This window comes from Pyrgilauda ruficollis, unplaced genomic scaffold, assembly GCF_017590135.1.
Source record: "Pyrgilauda ruficollis isolate IOZ18807 unplaced genomic scaffold, ASM1759013v1 scaffold21, whole genome shotgun sequence".
Classification (NCBI taxonomy): domain Eukaryota; kingdom Metazoa; phylum Chordata; class Aves; order Passeriformes; family Passeridae; genus Pyrgilauda; species Pyrgilauda ruficollis.
Genome location: NW_024520318.1, coordinates 6561033 through 6585291, shown reverse-complemented (window position 1 = coordinate 6585291; position 24259 = coordinate 6561033). Strand labels below are relative to the sequence as shown.

Below are 24259 nucleotides of genomic sequence, written 5' to 3'. Positions count from 1 at the left end.
CTGGGACCTGTCCTGGATCTGCATTACCTGTAGGAGTGATGTGCAGGTCTCCACCTGGGACAGAGCTGCCAAAGAACTTACTGGAGCACAGGGATAGGACATTTTTTAATAAATAACTGTAGAACACATGCATTGAAAGATTTATCTTGATACAATGTCAATACAAATGCTCCACAAACAGAGCACTGATACACAGCTCTGCCCTCACCACACCAAGGTTGGGCTATTTCTCTGGGGTGGATTCCACACTCTGTCAAACCCCCAGGACTCCCCATGCACAGTCAGAACAAACACCTGAACACACTGGTGGAACTGCTGTCTTCCCTTAATGCCTCTAGCATTACATCTTACATCAATTTCCTGATGAGACAGCCCTTAGTTACTTGAAAATAGCAAACTCCTATACCTTAGAGCTCAGTCTTTTACTTAGTCAATATTATTAACACAGCCATAAAAATATATAAATACTCTGATAAGGCCTTTCTTTTAAAATAATTTTTAAAAGTCTAGTTAGAAAAAAGTAGATGTTGAATGACTGCAGACAGCAGCAGCAGAAGGTTTTTAAAGAGGTTTTGCTGGAGGTGAGCAAAGGCCAAGGACTCCAGCACAGCTGCCTGGAGTCTGTGACCTAGAGCAGACCTGTTCTACAGCAGAGAGAGAGACTGGGCAGGGAGAGATGGGGTTTCACCATGTCCTGCTCCCTGAATGCAGCAACAGGAGCTCCAGGTCCCTCCTGGCACCCTGAGCCAACCTGCACCAACTGTGCCCAGACCCTCTCAGCACACCCTGCTGTGCCTGGCTGTGAGCCTGGGGCTGTGACACACCTGAGCTCACCTGACCACGGTTCTAGCCACCTGCTCGCAGGCAAAGGACCACTTCACTGCACTACCAACTGCAAGAAACAGGTTCACTTTATGTCATCAGTGCCCTCTTGGCTCAAGGATGTAGCCAGAGGAGCCTTGAGCCCACTGCATTTTCTTACTGCAGTTCACTCATCTTTGCTGCCCTTTCAAGAGGAACACTTGTTCAAGAGGTGCCCAACACACTGGCACCTGCTTTCCAAACATCCCAGGAGTCCTTTCCCATGCCAGAATTTGTACTTCCCTTCACTAAACAAAATCACACCCACATGGAAAACCAGCACCCTCCATCCCTGGACAATTCCTAAGCAGCTGAAAGCAGGAGACTGGGCTAAGCTCTTTCCCTGTCTAAGGTCCTGGATGCCAGGAAGTGAGACTTGCCACTGCTACATACTCATGAAAAACAGTGAGGATTTGGGGTTTTATTGTCAAGTGCCCAAAAAATTTAGTGTTTAAAGGTAATTTTTAACCCAAAATCTGCAAAATGAACATAACACTCAAGAGTACCACAGCTCTACCGTTTGGTTCACCATCAGAGTCCAAGTTTTACAACAACTGTCACCAAAGTAACATTAAAAATATAAATCATTTTCATAGAATAGAAGTGTCACCTGTAAAATTTCTACTTTGCCCTACAAAGGAGCACTGGAAGGGTTCACAATGATGTTTTATTTACTCTTTTGAAGAAAATGTTTTGTGAAGCGATCTAGTTCGTTCTCAAGGTGAATGGCTTTATTTCTGTAAAACAAACAAAAGCAAGGGATTTACTTCAGTGCCCAAACATCCCAAAGGCAGGATCAATATCAGTGTTTAATTTCCATTTGTTCTACTCACCCCCAGCACTAAGAAAATGTAAATGCAGGTTTTTAGAAAGGGTGTGTGGGGCAGATGTTCACCATCAGTGGGGGTGGATGCCCGAGGCCAGGAGGCAGCAGCCCAGAGCCAGGGCAGCCTTTCAGCAGGTGGAAAGAACAGGAAACTACAACTGAGGCTGCTTCCAAGTCCCTGAACCACCAACTGCTGGCAGGTCCTCCTCTGCAAGCACCTAGCACTGGCACCAACAGCACTGCACTGGATGACTCAAAACAGCACAGCTGCTCTCCTGCTCTGCTCTGGGGAGAGGGCTTTGGGGAGGTGCCACCCTCAAGTTACCAACAGGAGACTAAAATTTTGGTGAAATGCCTGTCTCCTGCACTAAAGAGAGACAAGGGTAAAGATGATCTAAGAAATCATATTTTTGGAGGTTAGCTGATTCACTGAGGCAGCAGCATGCATTTATTTAACTTATCCAGAGCTGTTCAGGGTATCTTTGCACCTGAACTAACCTAGTTCAACTCCAGAGTAACAGCAAGCACTGATCCCTCTGAAGCCAGCAGGGCTAAGAGATGCTTGTGGCCAGACACACCAAGACTTACCTCAGCTGCTTGGAGGTGCTTTGTATGTGCTCCAGCTGATCTATTTCTTTGGAAAGCCTAGCTATTTCTTTTTCCAGGTTTTTCTCAGTAATATCCACCTGCTGACAGAGCCGAGCAAAAGTAGTGGCCATTTCCCTAAAGCGAAAACAAGTTTATAATCATGATTTACAGAAGTTTACACTAAAAAAAAGTAAGAAATAAAATCTTATGGCATTGCAGTGTGCAGAACACAGCAATCAAAACCTCCTTCTGTATGGGAGTACAGAACAGAAGAAAGCAGAAGAACTGGGTACATTTTAAACTAGAAAAAGAAACCCTCAACACACCAAATGCAACTCAGTCTATGCCTACATCATGCCTGGCCATTTTCACAGAACATGAACAGGTCTGAGATGCGGCTCTGGCTGTGGCATGAGATGCCAGAGCAGCCTCACACCACCAAGCTCAGCACCCTGTGCCACACTCAGAGCCCTGCTCACAGGAACATGAGCCCTGTGCAGGGTGAGGAGTGCTCCAGACCTGCCCATCCCAACCTGTTCCAAGACTCCTCCTCACACAAAAGGAAAACAAACCCAGTTACCAGCCTGGGCCCAGCACCCAAGCTCTCATGCAGGATACAAAGCACCCTCTCCTCTCTACGGGAGCACTGGTTTGAGTGCAGCTCTTCCATGTCCTCACAGAGCTGCTGGACACAGGGATGGATCTATTTCCTCTTTTTGTTTTCTCTTTCCAAAACTTCCCACCTGTCTCTGCCAAGTAATGTCTGGGTGACTGTCTTCCTTAGCCTCTTCTTGAAACGATGTATTTTGATTGAATTATTATTTTAGAAAATTAGGGCTGCTAATGTGCCCTCCAGCCCCCAGGGTGCAGAAAACCCCTCCTATGTAGCTCAGGGAATAGTTAAAAAAGCTAGCCAAGTTCATCTCCTGCAGTGCAGAAGAGCCAGGACTGGCTGCTCAGAACTTGCCCATAGCAGCCCCTGGGGCAGAAGCTGTGCTCATCCTTCCAGGGACTCCAAGGGCAGAGCAACTCAGCCTCCACTGGAATGATCTCTCATATCTCTACTGCAAAGTGCTGGATAAAGAGACATCATCTTCAGAGCACCACACACAGCCACACACAGATGCAGGTATTGGCCTTTTCAGGTGGGCATTTCAAACCCTCTTCAGTGACAAAGGGCTGTGCCAGTGAGGGGCCAGCCCGTGTGACACTTACTGCTGCACCTGGTGGCTGCAGTTGGCGCTGGTGAGGCTGACGATCATCTGCAGCTTCTCGGTGGCATAGTTCACAAACTGCTGCTTGAAGGCTCTCTCCTTGGCCCGAGTGGTCCAGGTCAGCCTCTCATACAGGTACAGCAGCCCATACATGCTCAGGGACAATGAGATCAGTTTCCAGCCTACGGTTTTCCAAACCTGAAAAACAACATCTTCATTAGCTTAAATAAGTTGCCCTACAGAATAAAAGCTAATTCCACCCATATTTTAAAAATCATCTCCATAGCCCTTTCACTGGACTTGTTTAAGAAAATAAATGTTTTCCATATTATTACTGCAGAGCAATACAGCTACATTCACGTGAGCTGGTCCCCAGTGGCACAGAGAATGTGCAGGTTACAGAAGCTTGCTGCTCTTTCATGAAGGAAGAAGCAAAGCTCCAACTAAATTCAAACTGAAGGAGGTACCATCAGATCACCATTTAATTCAGGCATTGAACACAGATTTCTGGCACAGAGAATACACCCAGCTATGCTCAGAGTGATTAGCCTGGTTTCTCACTATGTGGTATCCAGGGCACTGCACGTGCTCATCTGGCCCAGTGTCAAGTCCATGGCACGCTCTGTGTTACACCCCAGGCAGGACAGAGCAGCTCAGCCTCTGCCACCCCTTCCAGCAGGAAATGTGCTACTTGCCACTCCACCAACAATGATGATGCTCATGGAGGTCCGGGATGTCAGCGAGGCTAAACTCAACACCAAAGGAACCATGAACTCATCCTGGGGCATGTTCTCAGGAGTTATGGCGGGAAGGCTGGCGGCAGACGGGGTGCTGGCTAAAGGACGAGGAATCTAGAAGATGGGAACATGGCAGCCTGAGTCAAAAGCATCAGGGAACTACACAGATGGGTTTTATTTTCATATATTCAGGTTTTGATTTACTTGAAGGAAATCCTTCAGCAGAGAATTGCACAAGGCTCCTGAGGAGCCATGGAGGCTTTGACAGCTCCTCCAACAGAGAATAAGGGTCTGTGTAGGGCTGGTTCTGACCTAAGGATCCAAATATTACAAATGGAATAGGCTACTCAAAGGGTTCAATCCAAAGGAAAACCAACTTGAGTAACAGCTGCAGAAAGTTTAAAAGAGGTTTTCAGTTCCATTCTAACCCTGAATATAATCCAATAAAAACAACCCGCACCAAAAATATTTCACACTGGATCTAGGGAAAGGTAGCAGGAAGCGTGTAAATAGCACTGGCACAGAGTAAAAATCAATATATTCTCATCAAGGTAAAATTAACCAGCCCAGGCTCTGAAGGACTCACATGTAGGTTTGGATCTGCTAATCCCAGGAGTACTTTCTGAGCTTGTTTAGGACCCAAGAAACGGTTTACAAGAGAAGTCCATCCCAAAGAAAAGTGGAACATGATATCCTCTTGAAAATCTGCACACAGGCTATGACAGTTTAGATCATAGCTAAGATCAAACTTCCTGCATGGAATTAGCAAGTGGAGCTGATCCTGAACACTAGAAGGCAACAATGGTTTCAGATTTTCTAGAAATAAGAACAAACAGTAAAGATGAGTTAACATTAGAAGAAGAGCATATTCACAAGCAGTATCTCTGCACTGCTGACCAGCTTTATCAACTCAAGAGAATCTAAACTGATCAGTTCATTATTTATTTCTTTGTAAAATCAGTGGCATTTCAGCAGGATTGACCCTAACAGAGCAGGGAATTTATTGCTCTGATACAAGAAAACAGTCATGAAAATCAACTCACCAAGGAAGCACTACTGAAAAAAAAAGACTCAAATAAACCGAAAGATCTCTATCAGTGGTCAAAAGATAGGGATGGAGTAAGGAAAAAACCTGATTTATCCATCAGTTCCATGGTGCCACATAGAAAAGGCAACATTATTACACAGAGGATAGAAAGGTTCACGTAATTTCATGATCTTGCTCTGAATCTTTTATTACCAGGAACAGACCAATAGAGATGGATGTCCAATAAAGTTACTACTAATAAAGAAAAAAAAAAAAAGGGAATGCACAAACCCTTTGTTACATGAACTGTTTTGCATTCTGGAGGAACCTAGGGAGAGCATTACACTGCAGGAACATTTTCTAATAATTAGTGTATTTGGTGTGTCTCTCATTGAGGCCAAATTTTAAATGGGTTTATAAAAGGATTAGATGAGTTTCCAAAGGACAGGTCCATTACAACTTACTTAAGCCATTAATCCAGATGCAGTGTACCAGCTCAGAAGTGCATAAAATGGAGAGGGATTGCTATATTTACCCTGGTTCGTTATTCTTTTCCCCCAGCATCTGTTACTGGTTAGTACCAGAAACAAAGGACTGAGCTAAATACTCAGTCCTGGTGTAGCATGGCTTTTCCTTTATCCTTTATAGCATCAATGTTAAGCATTATCAGAAGGAAAATTCTTTTAAAATTGAATTTTCTTAGACTGTCTTCCTTTAAATGTGAAGTGTTACCATTCCTCCTCCCTCCTCCTACCAATCATCTCCTGCTGGGACTGGTGCATTGACTGGTTGACTTCACTGGAGCAGCGCTCAGCCAGGTTCTTTCCCAAACCGTCTTCTATGTGTTTGTTCAGTTCCTGAAGTGTTAGAAAGAATACAAGTTGATCAGTTTGTATTTAGCCAATCAGTTACATTATACAGATCAGGAATATGTTACATACTAAGCACTGTTATTTACAGTGGGAAGAAAAGCATGTTTCCATGGAAATACCATGCTTTCCAACTGCTCACTGGGACTGAGAACCCAACTAAAGTGACACAGGAAAGATTTCCCCAGGACTGTAAACATTAAAAGGCATAAAAGTCTGTACTTTCAATAACCAGTGACAGTGAAAAGTAATCCACTACCTACTGCCCTGCAAAGCCCTTACTGTGTCATTTGATGGCAGCCAATTCCACTGCTCTGCACAGGGACAAACCCATCCCACCACCTCCTATGGGGGCCTGCTCAGGATACTCTGTTGAGGTGAACCAGCACAGATTGTCCTGAAAGTGCAGCACTCCCAGGTGATCAGCCAGGCTGGAACAGCCTGAGATGAGCTCAGCTGGTTGGAGCATGGTGCTGAAGTTGTGGGTTTGATCCCCATATGAGCCATTTGTGTAAGAGCTAGACTCAGTGATCCTTGTGAGTCCCTTCCACCTCAGAACATCCTGTGACTCCAGGGGGGAGCTATGGCAGTCAGCATCATCAGCAAAGTCTGAGCACAAGAGGCAAACACAGGTATATGTGCTTTAATTTAAAGCACTGAGTTTGAGGAGTAATTTATGAAAGTTAAAGAATCCCAAACCAGTTTTTATTAAAAGTGTTGACTATTTGCAAGCTCATTTTATTTTGGATCTGATTTTAGGAGTAGTGAAAATTATTTACACAAAGTCTTATTTACTGGAAGTGAAGACTTGAAATTAGGAACCACTCTACTACTAAAAAGATTTTGAAAAAAAATTAATTTCTTTCCAAAAATAAAGCAGAAAATGTTTTCAACCTTTTTCAGTTTTGGGTAGAGATATGCATGTCACCAAGCAAAAATCCTGCAATGCTCAGACAAAGTCACATAAAATCTAAGCAATTTAAATATAAATTTATATTTATGAAAATATAGAAGTAGAAATTAAGGGAAAGACAAAGAGCCTGGCTTCAAACCACTCAAAAAAAACTTACTGCCTTATAGAGCTTCAATACTTGAGGAGAAGGGTGAAAATCAGAATAAAATTCATCTACTAAAACTGAAAGCCGGCAAATCTCATCAGTCATGGCAGAGGAGACCTGGAAAAACACAGGAAACACCTAAAATGTTTCTGCTACCTTTTCCAGAGTGAGAACAGACAACTGCATGAACTGTCCCAAGAAATCATTAAATCACTCAACAGACAGGAAAGATTGCCATTTTAAGCTTTTTTTCTTTCCTTTTTAATTGAAAAAGGATCATTCTGACATTTCAAACATATTTCCTGAGATGGGTGGACTGCAAAAGGAGCTGCCTGAGAAAGGAGACAACACCTGGATCTGAGTTGTTCCCACTGCCTTTACTTACTTTGCTTTCGACTTCCTCGGTAACGCGTTTGATTTTTTCCTTGGTGTCTTCTGTCAAAATGTTCAGCTGATTTCTAACAAAGTCCAGCCTGTCCTTCTGATCTTCTCGCTCTTCCATGGAATGGACTCTAACCCAGCAGAAAGGAAATCACCATCACCACCATGTATTCCCCCAGGAAAGAAACAAGCTCTTAACCAGACCTGGACCATCCAGCTGATGGTTTCTGAGCAGCCCGGGGCAATCCCAAGTGACACTGGCTGCCCAAAGCAGAGGCACTGCTCCAACAAGGGCTGTACATGGCAGTTCCATGTGCACAAGAATTCAAAGGCTGTGCTAAGCAAACAACTCAAAACCAGCATTTCTACTCAAAACTGTCAGCACTATTGTCACATAATTACAACGAGGCCTTTAATAACTCATCTACCCTGATTTTAAAAAAGGGTAAATCTGATCAAACTGCTGCTCACAAACATCACTCAACCAGTCCTGAACAGTGACGTGGGTCTGATGACCCGGCAAAGCAAAGGGAATGCGGCAGAAACCAACCTTGTCACAAGCAAGTCTCTTTAGAACTTCTTGACCTATCACTTAAGCAAAAATTCCTGAAAACCTGGAGCAATTTCCTCTTGAAGGGCCAGCAGAATCAACAAATAGCACTTCAGACTAAGAGGCATCACCACAGACATTTTGGTTAAGTCAATTGACAGAAAGAAGCAGAATATCAGAATATTTTCAAACATTTCACAGCATGTTTTCCTGAGATCTGACAATGTGAGACAAATCAGCATGTAAACAGGCAGTCTGTAAAAACTGAGATATTCAGGGGGATGAGTGTGTTTGACAGCACAGTGAAGTCTGTTGAAACACAAAGACACATTATTGACAGGCAGGAAGGAGATGGATGGGAAGGATTAATCGTGACAGCAAGTTCACTGTGTACAAGAGACACAAGGTGGCAACAAAAGTGAGGAAAAACTGTACACATATGCAAACCTCAAAGGATACATGAAGCTACCAGACAGAACAGATGAGCTGCTATCATTAGCACTAAAGGATTACATGAGTGAAAAGAGAATAAGGATATTTAAGGATGCAATCTGGAAAAGGCCAGAGGCCAAGCCTCTGTTAGCTTGGGCTCATCTCATTCCTTACAGTATTCTAATCACTTGCAAATTAAAGCATCTACATCCTTCCATTTTTCTTCTTCACTGTAACTGTTAATGAAAGTAGAGCAGGCCCAAACATCATCTCTGAAATGCTGGATATCACTAGAAAAACTTAGTATTTTAAATATTTCTAAAAAAAAGGTTTGAAAAACCCAGATTGCAACTCAGTAACAAAGAAAACCAGAGTAAACCAAGATCCCTGTACAGAAATCACAGACCAAGAACAGAACTGAGTGGGCAAGTGAACAATGGTAAGACTGACATATTGACATACCAGGGAAATTGTCTGTTTCTTACCAAGCAGAAAAAGTGGATTTTCAAGTCCATAATGGCCCAAGAAAATCACCAGCCCAGAAATGGCTCCTCAGATGATCTGGACAAACCAAATCCAACCAGCCCTCCACCCCACCTACCTTTTCTCTGCTGCTGCAACGTTTATGGTGTCCATAATGTTTTTCACAGTATCTATTATCTGTTTAGCTCTGATAGTGTGCTGTTCAAACTTGGTTTTCACGGCTGACTGCGAGATACACTCCTGCGAGGGGCCCAAGCCACAACACATTACTGCAATTCCATGCCAACACCATCAGGAATTTCACTGTCAGAAAGCACATGCTGCCAATTTTACCATGAACTTAAACCAGTGGGAAGTAAAAAGGGAGAAAGTATAAAGAAATTAAAAGACAACAGAAACTGAAATCTCAAAGGAGTCTGTAGCAGCAAATCTGCCTTCATGTCCATTCACAGTAATGTGCATAGGTTTTCATTCTTTTAAAACAAATTAATGTAAAAAAAAAAAACAAAAACAAAAAACAAAAACAAAAAACAAACTCAGATGAATACATAAGATAAACCTATCTCCTCAGGAAATTTTTGAAACCATCTACCTGGAATTACAAATGTCAAATATAAATGCTAGCAATATGGCCTGGCTTGAGTTTTATTTGTTGCTCTACACAGTCTTACTTTCAAGAGGCAATTTTGTCAATAGAATTTGACATTTTCATGTCAATACTGACCATCCAGGAACAAAATATACAATTAGAAATAAGAAACAAGGGTTTTCTCATGGGATAAACAAAAGTTAAGTAGTCCTTAAAATATCAGTTTGCTTGCATATTATTGAAGTGTTAAATGAGTAAGTAGAAAATGCTCTAACAATACAATTTCTAATCAATCTTCAACACTTAACAGCAATTCAGAAATACAGGACAGTGACAGAAGAACTCTTGTGTTTGAGGGGAAGAAAGCAAGCAGCTGACTTCCTTAAACCAGATCAATGGGATTTGTAAATTGTTCTCCATCTGTGGATTCACCTTTCATGGCACAGGTTTGGATTGCTTTTAGAAGACTTGCCTATGACCTTAGCATATGCTGTAATTACAAATCTCAGCTATCTAAAAATAATAGATGAAAACAAAATAAACTGGGTAAAACAGTCCCTGTTCCTCGACGAAGCAGATCTAGAAATCAGCAATGAAAGGCCAGAGTTTCTTAAATATCAGCACATTGTAAGAGCTAGACTAGGCACAGAGCAGAGTCTTCCCAACATTAGTATGTGGTAGATAAAGGGATGACAATCACTCACAACACAATCAGAAAATCCAAGTTAGAGCACTAGGAGAAACACAAAGGTTAGTTAAACAACGGGGAAAGATAGGAGGGGGACAGCAGCAGTTTTGCTGTTAGTCTGTACATAAGTATTTAGTGAAACCAAGGTGAACTGCTTCACCAGCCTAACCAAAACCAGTTACCTTCCAGCCCAGTGCCAGGATCACAGGACAGCTGTTAGTGCCCAGTGTGTTCTGTATTCCATCCCGGGCAGAGCTGGGGAAGGGCTCTGCAGCAGCTGCCTCATTCCTGCCCTGCCAGCCAGGAGTACTCTTCCACCCTGCCTCCCTCCTCCACTGCTTCCCACACCACTTCTGCTGCCAGCACTTTTGAGAAACTTGAGAAGCACCCCAGCCTAAGGCATGGTGGGGCTGGTTTTATGTAGGATATCCTCTAGGCACTACTGCACACAGGGCAGGGCCCAAGCATTTCTCTGCTGTTTTAATAAGGCATTCTGTGTACCTCAGTATAAAATTTCAGGAAATACACTGACCACTTTCTATTATTCCCCAATATAAAAATCCAGCACCGATCCAAGAATTTAATGCTTTTAAGACTGCCTCTCTCCTTTCCTTTGCTGCAATACAGCTGACATAGTAGCATCACATTTTAAAGCAACTACATGAATCTCTGAAATCTTTATTTCCCCACTGCTTACAAATGCTTCTAGTAGTGCCTGCATCATTTTTTTAGCAATTTCAACCACCCTGAGCTTTGCAGACAAGCGTGTTTCATCAAGTTATAGAATGATTTTTGGCCTCACACAGAAGTCTACATAAATCTTACAAGACTTTCTAAATTAGTCCAAGTTTTTCTCATATCACAACTAACTAGCACTGGTGGGTTGTTTCTAGATTTATTTTTTTTTACAAGATTCTATCTATACTGAGCTCGTATCAGTCCTGGAATGAACAGGCTTTCCCACCAGGGAACTGATACTAAAATCAGGAATGTGGAAGTACTGGATAAGCAACAGTTCCTCTTCTCAGCCCATACGGAGAAGAGTGAAAAGCTGTCCTTTTTTAGTGATGACAAAAACAGGGTGAGAGAATCCAGGAGGAGCAAACCCAGCAGATACAGCCAGGGGGAACAAGGCACATGTGGACTGGTCTGTGAGGTGACAGATTACTCAGAGATATGAGTTGGACAGAAAAGTGAGAGATGTTTGGGAAGTCTGAGGAAGGCACCTGCACAGGACAAGGAGCTAAAGGCAAGAGAGACTGAGGGAGAGGAGAAGTCAGTATTTGATGAGGGCAGACAGAAGCATCTGTGCTCTCATCCCTTCCTTTTCACACCCTGGAATGTAACCCCAAATGCTGGGACTTGCAGTTCCTCTGTCAGAAATTAGAGTAAATGCAAAGTGCTTTAGGCAGAAGTGCTTAGGCTGTACTCAGGGCTGCACAGCATCTGAGTTTGGTCTGGCAGTGCACAAGGCATGGTATCAGTGAGGATTTCACACAAAGTTCTCCCTGCAGTCTGAGATTCCTCATTAATACAGAGCTTAGAGCTGGCAGGCAGAACTGATGACAACAGTATGCTGATGTCAGCTACTTTATCTGGTAGTAGCTCAGGTAATTTGAGTATTTAGCTCAGGTAATTTGAGTATTAGGTCTGAAAACTCCAGACCTGGTAAACCATTTCAGTTTCAGCCTTGCTTTAAAAGCATATAAACTGCCACTGTAACTTAGAAAACTGCCACAAAACCTCAACGTAAAGAGGCTGCAACAGCAAGCACTCAAACTTTAAATTGCTTTGGCAATCTTAATTCAGCACAGTTGTCATTCTCTAATTTATGGGATCACACCCCTATTCAAAGCCATTAATAATGATTTTAGGACGAAACACAGCTGAGCAGGGAAAAACACTACAGAATCAACTCTCACTGCTGGAGTCAGGTGTGCAGCAAGTGCAACACACTGGGAAAAAAGAAAAAAAGTTGATTTAAGGCCATGCAGTTCTGTCACAGAGCTGCTCCTTTCCCAGCCTCTGTCACAGAAATTTGTCATGGTTGTGATCTTGTGACAGATACTTCTCATTGTGGTGGCAAACTTTAGTCTGTGACATCTGATTTACACATGTGCTGAGCACTCAGAGCATCACATCATTTAATAAGTCATCATCCATCTTCATAGTGAAATATTCTAAGTGCTTAATAATATTCTAATATTCCAATATTCTAATAATATTCTAATATTCTAAGTGTTGAGTGCTTAACTGTAATTATAAGAGATTTTGTCAAAAAAGCTTTCGGTACAGCAGATGGCAAAATAAAATAAAGAACAAGAACTGATTTAGAAGCGTGGCTTCCACTTTTTTCCTGCTGGCTCAAAGTTTCCTGCTATGGCTCTGAGGACAAAAATTGCAAAAAACATGCATGTTTGACTACAGCTAGTGACACAAGAAGTGTCATGTCTCATGGAGCCAGGCCCTGCCAGTACCTTGAACCCATCATTTCAACACTTCAGTCACCTATCAGAAGAGTGTGGATAAGGATTAAATTTAGTCTGACATTTTCTTGCGGACACAAGACCAAATCAAGCTATTATTTTAAAGCCATTCTCATATACATACATCATTATATAATTCAGTTCTGCTAAGGTTAAATGAGTTTGTTGTAATGCAAGAACAAAGACTTTTCAGAGGCAGTTAGATTTTTTTTTTAAATACTCATATACAAAACCACTGAGGGATACCCAAGAGACTTCCTTAAGATATCCAAGAATGGCTTTAGTTAATTAAAGTTAGCAAATTTAGCAAGTAAAATGGATCCTATCACAAAGAAACCACTCAACTGTCTAGCCAGTCCCACTTCTGAAGAAACTGTGAACTCCAACTATGAATATGGTTAAGGGTGGAAGGTGGAAGGGTGGATTCTGTACAGCACAAGGATGCAAGGAGAGTGTTAATGATCAGAGCAACAGAGCTAAGAGGTACATAATGGTGATAAATTCAAAACTCTGGCTTTAGATATGAGAGTAAAGTTTTAGATTTACATTGCTGACTCTAAATTTCTTACTGCAAACATTAACCAGCATGTGGCTGTAAGTGATACACACGTTTCAAGACCATAATGTCTTCTTACATAGACTATATTGGTCTTGAGATCTCAGAACATGAGCTAAGAGTTTTGGTTCCTGACCTCACTGATATAATTCTCCTTTCCAACAACTACCTGCTACTCAAGGTGAGAAGGTATGAACAAAACCCACAGAAAAGGCAAAGCAGATGGTTTAAATACCTCCACTTGCTAATATGGGTAATGCTCAGAATAATTAAGCTAAGCATAAGAAAAAGCTACCTTTACAACAAAAAATCAGCAATTTAAAAAGTCCATCATAAATACCTCAAATATCTGCTCAAAATGCTGAAATTCTTGGAATCTTGTTTGAAATCCTTCAGCAAGTGCTCCACCTGTGAAACAACAGACTATAAGGGAAACCGCAGTACCTCACAGCAGGGACTGCATCTTAAATATATTTATCAGGCTTTACAGTGTTTTTCTGTATTTGAGGAAAAGCAGGATCTGCTACACACCACTCTCTGGCATTCCTTGAGCCTTTTGTCTCCTGGCACTCAGAACTTCTTTTGCTGAAACAAAAAAGATGCGATTCCTTGCTTCTACAGGATCAATAACTTTGAGCTCATCGACCAGGAACGTCAGACAGCGCTCCATGTGCTGCCTACGCACCTACAGAAAAGGTAAAAAGCTCATGAAAAAAGGCAAAAACTGAGCTGTCAGCACATCACAACATCAGAGTCAGAAACAGATGCTGAACCACCCTCTGAGAGCAGGTGCCTGCCAACCCTACAGAAGCAGCAGCTGCTTTTACTCCTTTAAACAGACCTGGACACAGCAATACCTCCTTCTACAACTGTATTTACGTAAGTCCAAGATCTCAGCCAGTAACTGGGGTAAATCCCTCATTCCCCACACATGGAGAAATAATTCTCACTGCAAGCTGACTGCTGTCGGCAAGATCTGAAGATCCAAACTGCTTCCATCTAACACTGCACTTTCTCAGCTATTCTATGAAGGTATAAATGTATAAACTGTGCCCTCAGGCTGCACTATCACTGCAGAAACAAAAGGTAATACAAACAAGATTAAAAAACAAACTTAACAGTGGAGGAAAAATGTTCTAAAGAAGTCTCCCATTTTATTAATTGCCTGCATATACTGTCATTTGAATTGCAAGTTACTTTTTGGTTTGAATGAGGAATAGGTTATTTCCGTTTTCTGACTATGTAACTTAGCCTTTCATTAATAAGACAGAGCTGGTGTTTCCATATTAATGCATATTAATTAACTGTCAACCCATGTAAGAGCCATCAGTTCACTCACATCTTCCATGTATTCTGGTTCTGATGCAGAAGCATCCCATCTGTTATTGAGGATGAAGATGTTTGGCTTGGAAAGTCGTTCGTTCACTTTATGGAAAAAGTGTTTCTCCTAAGAATTAAAGCACAAACAGAAAATTTCCCAGACATCCAAACCAGAGTCATGCATTCTTCTGTAACAGATTCTGAAGTTTATCCAGCTTTTTAGAAGTTTATTATAAAGAATTCATCAGTATAAAAACCCACAGATATTCAGCACATAACAGGCTTAGGGTAGTTCAAAAGTCATCAAATGTCTTAAAACTGATGCCAGTGCTAGTCAAAGACATGCAACTTTCTCTAAAAATTGGTAAAAATACAAACTAAGAAAACTTCCAAAAAATAGTTCAAAAACACTGATGCCTGACTAAAACAATGAAGTCTCCCTTACCTGAACTACCAAGATGCTCCTGCTAACCCTGTCAAATCTGGTTCTCTATCCAGATAATACATCATCTAACTATTCCTCAGCTAGGCAACATCAGCTTGAGCTACAGAGAAATTACATTTCCTGCATGAGGACATATGGTTGAGACACAGAAAAAAAAAGTCATTGATGAATGTCTTAATTTAACAAAATTAAGTGTATTTAGGTCTCTTGGCTGCACCTACCACCCATTATTGCTGTTAACAGAGTCATAATGGGTAAGCCGTGATGGAGTGAGTCCCCACTCAGCAAAGCTGAAACAGAAGAGATCTCTGTGCTGCCATAAACTTCTCCAGACTGCAGCAGGACACCACAACATATCCTGGACACAGCACTGGAGACCCATTATTCTCCATCAGCTGGGAATAAACATGTGCAATCCAGATCACTACTGCAGAAATCAGAACTCTGTCTGAGGAGAATTTATGAGGAAACAGTAGAAGAATCACGTTTTCACCAGAAAAAATTTCTTGTAGTGTGGCAGAATATTCTCAAACCTATTATGATAAGAGGCAAAAACAACACTTAAGGAGGATGAGAGCTTTTTACTTGTCAAAAGCTTTATCTGCAGGACAACTCATCTATATAGCAGTGAGATGTTCACTGAGATAAATTTTCTTTTTCCTTTAATTAAAAGACCCCAGCAACTGTGTTATACACATAATGTAAACAATTTACAGGTTTTGTCCATACTAAAAGTCTAAAAGTGTCACCCATGTGAATCGCAGAGAAAATATGGCCACAGTGGTGCCAGATCCTTTGTCTGGAATGTTTTAAGAATTTTCTTTTTCATCTAAATTACATCTCTTGTATTTGACTCTGTGGACTCAGCTCAGAAGATGGAATGCAATGTTTTTAAACCTGCATTCTTCTTAGACTTTTACTAAACTATTCTAATTTGCTAGAATGCAAAGAAATACTGTCTTTGCACACTCAGTTCTTTATTGTACTAAAAATTGTCTCAACAGTTAGAAAGTTCAGACCTTTCAGGTCAGAACCATGCTCAGAACAACCAGAGCATACTGTCTGCAGTAGGCTTGATAAAAATCACCAGGAATTTTCCCAGTAGGATTACTCTGCATTCTTGCAGTCACACTTGCAATAACTTAAAAACCTTTTATTGTCAGCACCCACAATACTCAGTTTAGCCAAAACTGGAGATCACTACAAAATTACACCAAATTTCTGGTCTTGTATTTTGATTATTGCCAACAGCTGCTCTGGCCACCTTAAATGTTCCCCTCTTCTTACAAGTCCTACAATATTTAGGCTGCAATGCTCAGAGAACTCTTGTCTCTCCTGAAACAAGGTGTTATAGAACAATGACAATTAAAATATCTTCAGCCCTCCACACTGCACAGAACCCTTGTTGCTAACACCTTCTTCAGAAGAAACACAGCCTACGGAAGGGAACCTGCAGCACTCATCCTCAACACAAGGTGTGTCAAGGGAATTCACCCTCTCCTGAGAGAGGAACAAGACAGGAACTCAACTCCTTTCACCTAGTTTGTGTATTTTACTGAATTTATGGAGTATTTTTGGATATGAAACACTCCTTAATTTCTTTGATAATACAAGTGTCTTCAGTCCAAAAGTGCCTTCTTTTGTTGGTAACAAATACCAACAAATTGCAAGGCAAGACAAGCACTCCATCATCCATTTATCAAAACCACAACTGAACAGGAAAGGACAATCACGACACCCAAGGCAGAGAAAGCCAAGGCAGCTGGAAATTTAAATCTTGTTCTCTGTTTTCTAGTGAGGGATATACATTTATTTCTTGCCTCCCACCCCCAAGTCCTATTCACAAGACCTAAGTGCAGTGATTCACCTTCTGTAAAGGTCTCAGCTATTCTGGTTATGGAACTGCTGAATATTTAAACGAAGAAGGAATATAAAATCATTGCACATCATACCGTGTTCATGAGAGTTGATTCAGAATTGGCAACCAAGACAAACACATCAGCATCTAAGCAGAACTTGTCAATCCAGCTGTCCAGTTCTGTAGTGACATCTGTGCCAGGACTATCAAGAACAAAAAACACAAACTTTTATTTACACAGCAAAGAAGTAGTTTATTTTTATAAACTACTAAAAATAGACTGGAGATGCCTAAGGGCCTTGCAAGAATTACAGCGGTTTGTATCTTGAGGCTCAAACTTAAGGTAAGCACTGCACAAGCCAATTACCATCTCGAATTTATCAGTCACTTGATCATCAGACTACCTACTCATTCCAAAATGCAATTTCTGATTAGTAAGTATGCACACATAATTAACTGCCAAGTGAAGTGACAGGCAGTCCATCAGAAACCCAGACAGCCTCACACAATGGTTCCCCTCCTCAGATCCTAATTTTAATCAGAAGAGACAGTAGTTCTTAAAATATTTTTTTCATTAGTAAAATCCAAGTTTAAAGCAATATGCTATGAAAGCTGTGCATAGATTTAAAAAGAAATCAAAATGAAATTAAAACTATAATGCTATCCATTAAAAAAAAAATTAAGTGAAACAGGAGCATTAAGTCATGTTTGCAACACCTAAATTATTGTGGTTCAAATTTTCCCAATTTAACAGTAAAAGGATGATCTGCTCTTTTCAAGTACCTGCTCTCTCAGAATATATACTCTTCTCTTTAGCAACAGAGACTGTACAGATCCAAGATCAGGCACCCAAAGAAATAACAACAAACTCCCAGTGACTTCGAAATACAAGACAGAGATGGAACAAAAACCACTGCAATTTATTAGAATACACTCTGAGTGTTGTTTTCTTGAAGAAATCATAATTAAAAATTCACTGACACCTGTGTGAATTACTCTCAAATTCAGTATTTACTGATTTACACATTACATACAGAACACCTGAAGGTTTGAAAAGCTACTGTAGGTTATAATGCAGTGGCCAGAAATAAGGGCATTTGGCACGAACAAAACAACCACCTCCAGAATTCTTTAAACACATCAACTCACAGGAAATGCCAGCCCAACACAGGGCACACACAGCTGACACAGTCACAACTACATTTTGAGGTCACACATTACTTTGGCACTCTAACTCTTATCAAAACCTTTTAAAAATGAAGTCCACATTGTTTATACTTCACATGATCTGTCTGAAGCATTTCAAGAAAGGAAATGGGCAAAAGGTTGTTGCTGCAACAACCCTATTCACACTTCCATACTGTTTGTTTCAAAGGTAGAGTATCCTCAGCCAAAGGCTATTCCCTTTTTCAGCTCAGTCACAAGACACCCGTCTGTTCCAACTGCTACAAGGGCAGAATCAGGAGGGTGATGACAAGCAGTACATACAAAAGAACAAACTCTGTCTTTTCAAACAAAAAAGCCTTTCAAGAATTTTGAATCTAAACCAATCTCTTTTCTAAACATTGTAATGGCTAACATCCTTAAGAAAGTATTTACTAAAACAGAAGAGATACCTGTCCACTATAACCAAATCATCTCTCAGCAGGGCACACTTTGACTTGGGCCAAAAGACATGGACGAGACAGCCAGCCTTCAAATCTTTATCCATGTGAAGTGCGTGAGCCAGCTGATTGACTGTCTAGAGAGAGCATCAAAGAGAAGACAAACATGAATATGCACCTCAAACAAGTCTGTAAACCAGACTAATTCAGCTCTCAAGCAAACTTGGACAGGATCTATCTTGAAGAGGGTAACAGAGTTCATACTTTGTGCTGGTGAATAGCTGTGATTTTTTTTTTCTTTAAGCTCTTCAACTCACCAGCATCTAAAGAACAAGCTGTGCCTTGAAACTCAGACAAGAGTTTCTTCTGAGCCACAAATGCCCCTGCAGGGCTGGACTGTGTGCTACTGAGCATCATCATAAATTTGCCTCAGGTTTAACGAATCAGCGTACGCAGTTCACACCATCAGTCCAAATGAAGGGCACATTTCAAATCCTTAATCAGGAACAGGACTTACTGAGTCTTATAAAAATAAATCACTCAACACATGCTATGCTACAATGAGACACATGTTAGCTGTTTCTCTAGAACAGCCAAGAAAACTGCGTAGCAGAGCACTTTCATTAGTTTGCTCTTCCCTCCTAAATAAGAACTTAAAAATGCAGAATGAGTGAGCCTTATACTTTTGTTAGACTTGAAACTGTTGTTAAAGAGACCCTGTGAGAGTCAGTTCCTGTGAAAATTGGCATGAAATCATCCAAGAAATGTACCTTGACACTCTTCTTTTCATCTGATCCTTCTGTCATAAGATAAGCCTTATCTCCATCAGTCCCTTCCACACTGAGGAAGCAGTTTGTTGTATGGCCAATCCCACTGGGAAGAACCTTGTCCCACAGCATTGCATTAATGACTGAACTTTTCCCACTGCTTGTTCTAGAGGGATAGAAAACAAAAGTACTTTGAGCAGAGCACAGCAGCATCAAACACACCTTTGTGCTGAACTGAATGCACCCCCTTGGAGGGCACCAGCCCCAGAGCACAAGCTGGTTTGGGTACACAGCTCCAGCCAGGAGAGAGTGGGGAGTGCTCATTCACAGGAACTGGTCACCAACTCCATGTTCTGCAACTTGAAGTCCTCAGCAGTGTCCTACTTTGCACTAACCCTCTACCCCTCACCCATAAATATCTGAGGTTTAACTATTACACAACAGCATGAAGTTACATAGACTGTAACTAGTTTTTGAGCTACTTCCAGAAAAAGTTCAGTGCTCACTGTACAACAGTTCACGAATTTATTCAAAATGCCAGAGGGAGAGCTGAGCTGTCTTTGTCCTGCTCAGAACATTTTCCCTTTGCAAAAGGGAAACTTTTATCACACGTTACAGCTTATACTCAAATTTTAACTTTTTGAAATATCAAGGCTGAGATATAATAAATTTATTCCAGAACTTTTTATAGCTTTTCTTTAAATAACTAAACTACTTCTAGCAAAATGAAGGCAAGACCACCATTGTACATGTCTCTTCCAATACTACTGCAGAATTTTTAGAACCATGAAGATTCACACTCCAAAAACATGTAACCACATGTTTAAATGTAAGCACAGAAAAATCAATTCCCTGAAGCAAAGCGGACTAGCAGACCACACTGTTACTGCTATCCTTAAAATCATCACACAGATCTATCAGACTGATGTTACAACCAACCAGGCAACCATCTCTGTTTCTCTTCAGCTGCTTATAGACAGAAGCATGAACAGCTTCAAGTTCAGTTCTTCAGCACTTCTGATCAAATACAAAAAAAAGTCCTAAGGAACAGTCCAGAACAAAAAAAACCCACTACCTTAAAAAAAAACCAAAAGCCTTTCTGGAGAACAGAACAACCTCTGACCTTACCAAGTAAAAAAAAAAAAAAGTGAAATTAAGTACTAGTAATTTCGTTCATTACCTGCCAAAAAAAGCCACTTTCATGTGTCTCCGTGAAAGCACCTCTCCAATGACTGCCAACTTGTTTTTATATGCTTGTATTTTTGCTAGTTCATCTTCTGTTGCTATATGATCAAGCTCTGGGTTCTTGTATGTGGCTACACACAGAAAGGAAAAACATAAAAGCAATCACACACAGAGAACATGTTCTGTGATACAAGGTGTAAGCAATCAGTACTTAGCATGCCAACTGCAATTTTAATTACAGTGGTTAAACAAGAAAAACCTCACTATAGCCACTGATACCAGCCCTTATCATTTGACAGCTCTGCCACAAGCACTGGTGAAATCACAACATAAATCACTTCAGATCAATCACCAACCCAACCCCTGATCCACTAACCCAGTGAACACAGCCTGATGGGCTCACATGCCCAGTTCCTTGGGACACCTGCTTCCTTCAGAAAGGAAAGCCAGGATCTCCCATGGATGCACCAGCTAAGCTGGGCTGCCTTGCCCCCGCAGAGCTCACCGGGATGGTGAGCAACCAGCTCTGTGTGGCCACGCTGCTAAAACCTCTGAGGGTGTGACCAGTGGCTCCCTGCATTGCATCACTGCACCTTTCTGCTGAAAAATGGGAGAACCTGTTTGTCCCTCCTTCTGTGCAAAACAAACCGCCACAGAACTACAAGGCCAGAGTGGTTAAGCTTTCACCTCATGGAAAAGAGACCAGACTGCCAATCCAAGTAAATTAATCAGCTTTTCAGGTATGTAGGAATGCCAGGCATTCCTTCCAGCACAAGCTGAAAAAAAAACCCAGTGTCAAATGAAAAATGGGACTATTTCTGAAGGTGCAGGTTTATACAAAGAGCACAGTAACAGATAACATAAGGTACATTATGCTGCAGTAAAACATACTCAGAACAAAGCACAAGGCCCTCGTGTTTAAGGAGAAAGCTCACCTTCCACAAACGCTGCTCCCTCAGTGACATACTCCAGCAGCTGGTCGAAGATGGCAGTGATGGTCTTTTTGGCCAGCACAAAGTGCTTCAGTGGAGAGACAGAGGCTTCTGCCATGCTGCAGCTGCAAGGAAAGGTGCATCAAGGGACCAAACACTCAGTACACCCAGCTAATTAAAACTTATACACTGCTCACACAGCCATTAAGAAACAAAACAAACAAAAAATCAAAGCTCTAAACTCCAAAGGGCAGTAAGCTCAGTTTGAGCTGTTTACTCTCCTCTCCTCACCACAAGCGCCAAGAGCAGCTGGCGAAACTCGGGGACAGGTTCGAACTGATCGGCTGCTATCTGTCCCGGAAACACGAGGCTTTCCCCTCGCCTCACACAGCTCCCGCCTCCCCACGCCCGTGGGTCAGCGCTGTCCCGCCGGCCAGCGAGGAGGGGCCCCGCTCCTTCCCGGAGCCCCGGCTCCCTCAGGCCGAGGGGCAGCGGCGGCCCCAGTCCCTCATGGTGCTCCCTCTCGGAACCTCGGCTCAGCCCCGGTGCCGCACAGAGCTCTGGCTCGGCCCCGGTTCCGCAAAGAGTTGTGGCTCGGTCCCGCTCCCGCCCAGAGCTCTGGCTCGGCCCCGGTCCCGCATGGAGCCCGGGCTCGGCCCCGGTCCCTCACGAAACCCCCGCTCGTCCCGGTCTCTCACGGAGCCCTGGCATAGCCCCAGTCCCTCCCTGAGCCCCCGCTCCCCCTTAGCCTCTCACGGACCTCCCGGTCCCGGCCTCTGTCCCTCACGGAGCCCCGCTGGCCCCGGCCGTGCCCGTCTCCTCCGCCGCCGGGACGGGGGGGCGTCACTTCCCTTTCCTCCTCCTATGACCCCCGCGCCGGCACCGCCATGTTCAGTGCGGGCTGAGGGCGGCCGCCGCCATCTTGAGCGCGGGCAGTTCGCGAAATGGAGCCGGGCAGAGGCCGGGGGCAGAGGCCGCCATCAGCCCCCAGGGCTCACCCTCAGCTCCGCGGTCTGGACAAAGTCCCAAGGGACAGGGCCGCGGGCCTTCAGGAGTTAAAGAGACCGGTACCTCATGCATTTGGTACGGGAGCAATCGGAAACGAGAACCAAAATGAAAATCGGCGACAACAGCATTCTAGAGGACACGATATTTGAGGATTACTAATCCGCTGTATTTCAAGATTTTGCAATAATTTGTGGGATGTAAACTTTGAAGTCAACAGTCTTTCACATGAAAAAGGTCTTTTGCTCAATAAGAAATATGATCTAGGAATCTGACACACAGAGATTTGTTATGGTTGGAAAATACCCCTAAAATCGAGTCACACATTGAAACGAAGGGTTCAAAAGTCTGAAAAGCAAAGAATCAAATACATGTCTCTCACAAATACAAAACACTACCAAAACCAATCTCATGATTTTGCATAGCTTCTGCTTGCAATGCTGTTCCTGAAACAGCTGAACCTTGCAGGTACCAGTGAACAACCAGAATTTGATACTTACTGCCTTGGAGAAAAATAATAAATACTGGCACAGTCCTGGTCCCTAGAGCTTATTTCTGCCTCTCCGGACTGAGACGAGCTGCTCAGGCTCCAGGCTGACAGATCTGTGGCCGTACCAGAGCAGCTGCGCTCAGCTCAGGGCACTCACCTCCACTTCACCCAAATGACCCAAATGTCGTCCCTGTCCTTGGCATGCTCAGCCATGCCCTTCAGCCCTCCAGATTCCAGGCACACTCATTACCTATTTTTCCTACTACTTAGTAACTTTCTTGCTTTAACATGCAGATCATGTGGAAGCCAGCAGTGTACTTGTGTTCACTTTTAAAATGAGACATGCTACTCCTGTACACTTCCCTTTACTCCCTGACAGAGATTAAAAAGAAAATATTAACATTAGTCCCTCATTTATAAAATCCAACCTAAAATAACCTTGGATACATTTCCTGTTTAGACGCTGCATTTTAGTTTGGAATGATTTGGCTTCACAGCATTCCTGTGGGGGATTGTTTTGATTCCCATTTTAGAGATCAGAAATAACTCAAAGACAGACATGAAGTTATTCATGTCAACAAGCAAGTTCGCTGTGTCACAGGGCTCTGTGCTGGCACAGGACACCACCTTTCCTGCTGGGGACACAATGCTGGTCTACACAAATATACACACTTCTTAAGCCCCCTTATTTAAATATTTTGGGGGATTTTAAAATGCCTTTTTTCCACTTTTTATCCCCCAGAGCAGCTTTCTCTCCAGAGCTCAGCTGTGCCATTCCACCTCTGTGCCATTAGCAGAAGCAGAGTTTTCAGAGAACCAGCATTCCCCCTTTCAGATATATGAGCAAAATTAACTTTTCATATAGAAAATAATTCATCTTAGTGTTTTGTTAACTGTATTATTGCTATAATTTTAAGCCAGCCAGGGAAGAATGTGTTCAAAATAGGAAACCAGCAATTCTACCACAGATACTGTCATTCTCTACACAAGGGAGTAATAAAATACAGCAAGACACCTTCAGGTTGCCCTTTCAATGACAAAACACAAGATCTAGTAGTATATCAGCATTTCAAAGTGACAGAAATGGTCTTTCCTCTCACAACAAAATAAACACTAAGTGGTTCATAGACTTTCCAGAAATACTTCTCTGGAAATCAGAACTTCCATTAATCGATAACATTCAGCCAAATTTTATCCTTGGCTTCAAAAATCAAATCCAAAGACTCTTGCACGCCTTGAAGCTGGTAACACCAAACCTCACTGATCAAGAAATGTTTGATACATTAATTATCTCTATACAAAGCTTGC

General features: G+C 42.3%; 1 protein-coding gene across 2 annotated transcripts; it reads right to left on the bottom strand.

Moving 5' to 3' along the window:
* Nucleotides 1-86: 86 nt before the first annotated feature.
* On the bottom strand, nt 87-23681 carry MFN1 (mitofusin 1). Of its 2 annotated transcripts, none has more exons than XM_041467650.1 (18): nt 22962-23681; nt 21460-21581; nt 20520-20655; nt 19343-19505; nt 18585-18709; nt 17063-17171; nt 14685-14792; nt 13877-14030; nt 13686-13753; nt 9145-9266; nt 7566-7692; nt 7193-7297; nt 6008-6110; nt 4813-5042; nt 4185-4340; nt 3491-3687; nt 2276-2410; nt 87-1598 (listed from the first exon to the last, which is right to left on the bottom strand). In XM_041467650.1, exons 2-18 carry the CDS (start codon nt 21572-21574, stop codon nt 1529-1531), a joined length of 2223 nt encoding a protein of 740 aa, XP_041323584.1. In that variant the 5' UTR covers nt 21575-21581; nt 22962-23681; the 3' UTR covers nt 87-1528. The 2 variants fall into 2 exon arrangements, with proteins under 2 accessions (XP_041323584.1, XP_041323583.1); XM_041467649.1 differs by lacking the exon at nt 22962-23681 and adding an exon at nt 22217-22374.
* Nucleotides 23682-24259: the final 578 nt, after the last annotated feature.